Below are 3,186 nucleotides of genomic sequence, written 5' to 3' on the forward strand. Positions count from 1 at the left end.
GCCTATTAGACGAGGCGAGCAAATTATTCGAAAGAATAATAAATCATCGCCTCGTTGGGCATTTGGCCAGAAGTGGTCCCGCGCTCCATCAGGAGCAATACGGTTTTTGAGAGGGGAGATCAACGATAGACGCAATCAGTCGCGTCCGATCCCTCTCGGAGGCCGTAACAAATAGGGGGGGAGTTGTGTTGGCGGTGTCACTAGACATCACCAACGCCTTCAACTCCCTCCCCTGGAACCGGATAGAGGATGGCCTGGCACGTTGCCGGGTTCCTTCCTATCTGGTCCATATGTTGCGGGGCTACTTCAGGGACAGGAAACTGGAGTTCCGCAACAAAGTGGAACTCCAGTGCGGAAGGGAGGTGTACTGTGGCGTTCCGCAAGAGTCGGTTCTAGATCTGCTGCTATGGAACATCGCGTACGACCAAGTCCTCCGTACGGCCCTCCCTCCGGCTGCACAGCAATCAGCTATGCAGATGATACCCTGGAGCAGGGACTGAAATGAAGCTCTGGTCCTAGGCCAAATAGCGGTGGACCATTCAGAGGATGGACTTCAGGGTGGCCCCCAAAAAAGACCGAGGCCATGTTTCTACATGACGGTATCGAGGGGTTTCACCGAAGGCCCAAGTCCGGATTGAGACAGCTCAGGTTAAGGTGGGTTCCGAGATAAAATACTTGGGACTCAGCCTGGATGGCACTTGGGTGTTCCAGTGACATTTTGAGGTTCTGGCCCCCAAGTTGGGCAGGGTGGCGAATACATTAGGCAGCCTCCTGCCAAATCTCGGTGGCCCGAAGCGGAAAGCACGGCGTCTTTACGTGAACGTCGTCCATTTGATGGCGTTATATGAGTCGCCGATATGGGCGAGGGAGATGGCGACGAGCCAGCGCTCATGTCACTGGTGAATCAGTTCCAGCAGTGGATCGCCGTCCGTCTCTCCCGTACATATAGGACGACGTCGCACATGGCCGCCACGGCTCTGGCGGGTCTTCCCTCACTGGAACTCCTAGATTCGGTGTACGTCTACGTATATCGCACAACTCGGGAGCGGCGGGAGGGGGAGGACCAAGAGAACGTGGCCAGGGTCATCGCCCGTATGCGAAAGGCTACCCGTCAACGCCTTCTCCAGGGGTGGCAAAAGTACCTGGAGGGGGCGACGGGCAACTCGGGCAATAGGGTCGCCGAGGCAATCCGACCCTGCCTACAACAATGGGTAGGCAGGGTCAAAGGAGAGCTGTTCTTCCGGACAACTCAGGTGCTCACCGGACATTGCTGTTTCGGTGAGTACCTGAACAAAATAGAAAAGGACCACACTACACGGTGCCACCATTGCAACGCTGCAGTGGATTCGGCGCAACACACCCTCGAGGTATGTCTCTCGTGGGTGGAACAGCGCCGAGTCCTGACAGGAGTGGTGGGAGCGTACCTCTCTCCCTCGGCCTTTATCAAGACCCATGTTAGGGCGAGAAGAGGGCTGGTTCACCGTGACCTCCTTCTACGACGACGTCATGTCGCGGAAGGAGAAAGAGGAAAGGCGAAGTGGAAGACGAACCAGAGGGAAGGCCCAGAAGACAAAGAAGTGCTTTCCCCCCTGCCCGCACACAAACGCGGGATTGAAGGGAAGCGCGCCGAGGGAAGGCATAGCGACAATTTGCTAACGGTTCCTACGCCAGGTGATCCACCAGACGCGCCACCACCAGGAGGCCATGCTGGTAACAACGGCAGGTAACCGCAACAAGGGCTCCCAGAGCGAGGCGCCAAGGAGGGGGACGACCGACGACCGCCGCAACCAATGGGCGGCGGCGACATCTGTAACAGTCTCCCTCTAGAACAAGCGCAATACAAGCGCGGCGCCTGAGGATAATGGCCTTGCAACAGGGGTCGTCTTCTCCTCCTCAGAGCAAGGCATCCTAACCTTGAAGAGGGAGGGAGAGTTGGGGATGCCTCGTAATAGAGGCTCCGTCCAACTCTCTCCTCCCTCCCCCTTCTCACCCCTCCCACTGTCAATAAATAAATAAATAATTTAGGACCAGGATGAAAAAGGGAGGACGGTGCTCAGCTGGGGACTGGAGTTCTGTCCCATACTCCTGAGAGGGAGATCGCGGGGTGACGGGAGGTTCCACGTCCCGCCGAAAGAGGCAAAGAACCGGCCCGGGAAGTCGAAATGGTGTGGCCGAGAGCATCCCGGAAGTAATGCGGTTCCCGGGGTGCTCTCATTATAGCCGCGAGGACGGAACCGGCAGGAGTTTTAGTGGGTATGCCTCCGCACCTTTTCCTGCGCGGAGGAAAGTCCCATATAACCCGCGATCCTTCTCCGAGGCTCGCGGGTATGCGTAATGCATTTCTCCTGCCTTACCCAAAAAAAAGAGTACTATATGTAACCAATAGATTATTATTTATACACGATGTTATTTATTTTTTATGTGCTTGCATCTTAAGCATTTGACTCTTAGAAATAAACCTTATAGAACTTGTCCTACCATTTCTTACTCACGAGCATTGCAACGTTGCAATTATCCAGTTAGTAAAATAATGATCAAAAATATCTTAATGAGAAGATGTTGACATAAATAGCACAGAGATGAATAGAAGTTTATAGAGACCTTATTTTAAAGAATACCTTTTTTTTGTTTAAGCAGAGGAAATGCATTACGCACACCCCCGAGAAATACGGGACTTTCCCAGGGGTAGTGTAGCACTCTCCCCCCCGAACTAACCGCCAAGGGGGCCTACCTACTAAAACTTTTGCCGGGCCCCTTGCGGCCCATCGCGACGGCGCCCCGGGAACCGCTTGCGTATGACTTCCGGTACGCCCTCGGGAGGGAAGTTCTCCCCGGCCCGCTCAACCAATCCTCCACGACCGGACGTGGGCCTCCCGTCCGGTCGTACCATCCCCACTAGGGGCGCTGCTGGTCAGGTCCGGTCCCGTCCGGACCCGGCCTGCCCCTACGCTCCTGATCGAGGTGGAGGGATTACGGGGTGGAGGGATCATTATGCCCCTCTACTTCTCTCGGTCAGGGGCCCTCATTCTCTGGAAGGGGGGTGAGTGGCCTAAAAACCCGCCCATGTGGATCGGCCACCCTGCCCCCCTCCCGGAGGCGCCTGGTCTGACTCTTTGTCACGGGGGGGGGGGCCTTACGACGCGTCTCCCCCGCCCGACCAGCCGCCTCCTATTCCCCCCCCCCCCC

The 3,186-nt window shown here is 56.1% G+C and overlaps 1 protein-coding gene across 1 annotated transcript; it reads left to right on the top strand.

Annotated features, from left to right (window-relative positions):
* The first annotated feature begins 857 nt into the window (after positions 1-857).
* LOC116852660 lies at positions 858-1,727 on the top strand. The gene has a single exon (XM_032833223.1). It carries the CDS (start codon positions 858-860, stop codon positions 1,725-1,727), a length of 870 nt encoding a protein of 289 aa, XP_032689114.1.
* Positions 1,728-3,186: the final 1,459 nt, after the last annotated feature.

This window comes from Odontomachus brunneus, unplaced genomic scaffold (genome assembly GCF_010583005.1).
Source record: "Odontomachus brunneus isolate Ranch 3 - 2012 unplaced genomic scaffold, Obru_v1 Obru_scaffold_245, whole genome shotgun sequence".
NCBI classification, from domain to species: Eukaryota; Metazoa; Arthropoda; class Insecta; order Hymenoptera; family Formicidae; genus Odontomachus; species Odontomachus brunneus.

Bases quoted from the DNA above. Each gene is read 5' to 3' on its own strand.
- LOC116852660 (XM_032833223.1), top strand. From the start codon at position 858: ATGGGCGAGGGAGATGGCGACGAGCCAGCGCTCATGTCACTGGTGAAT.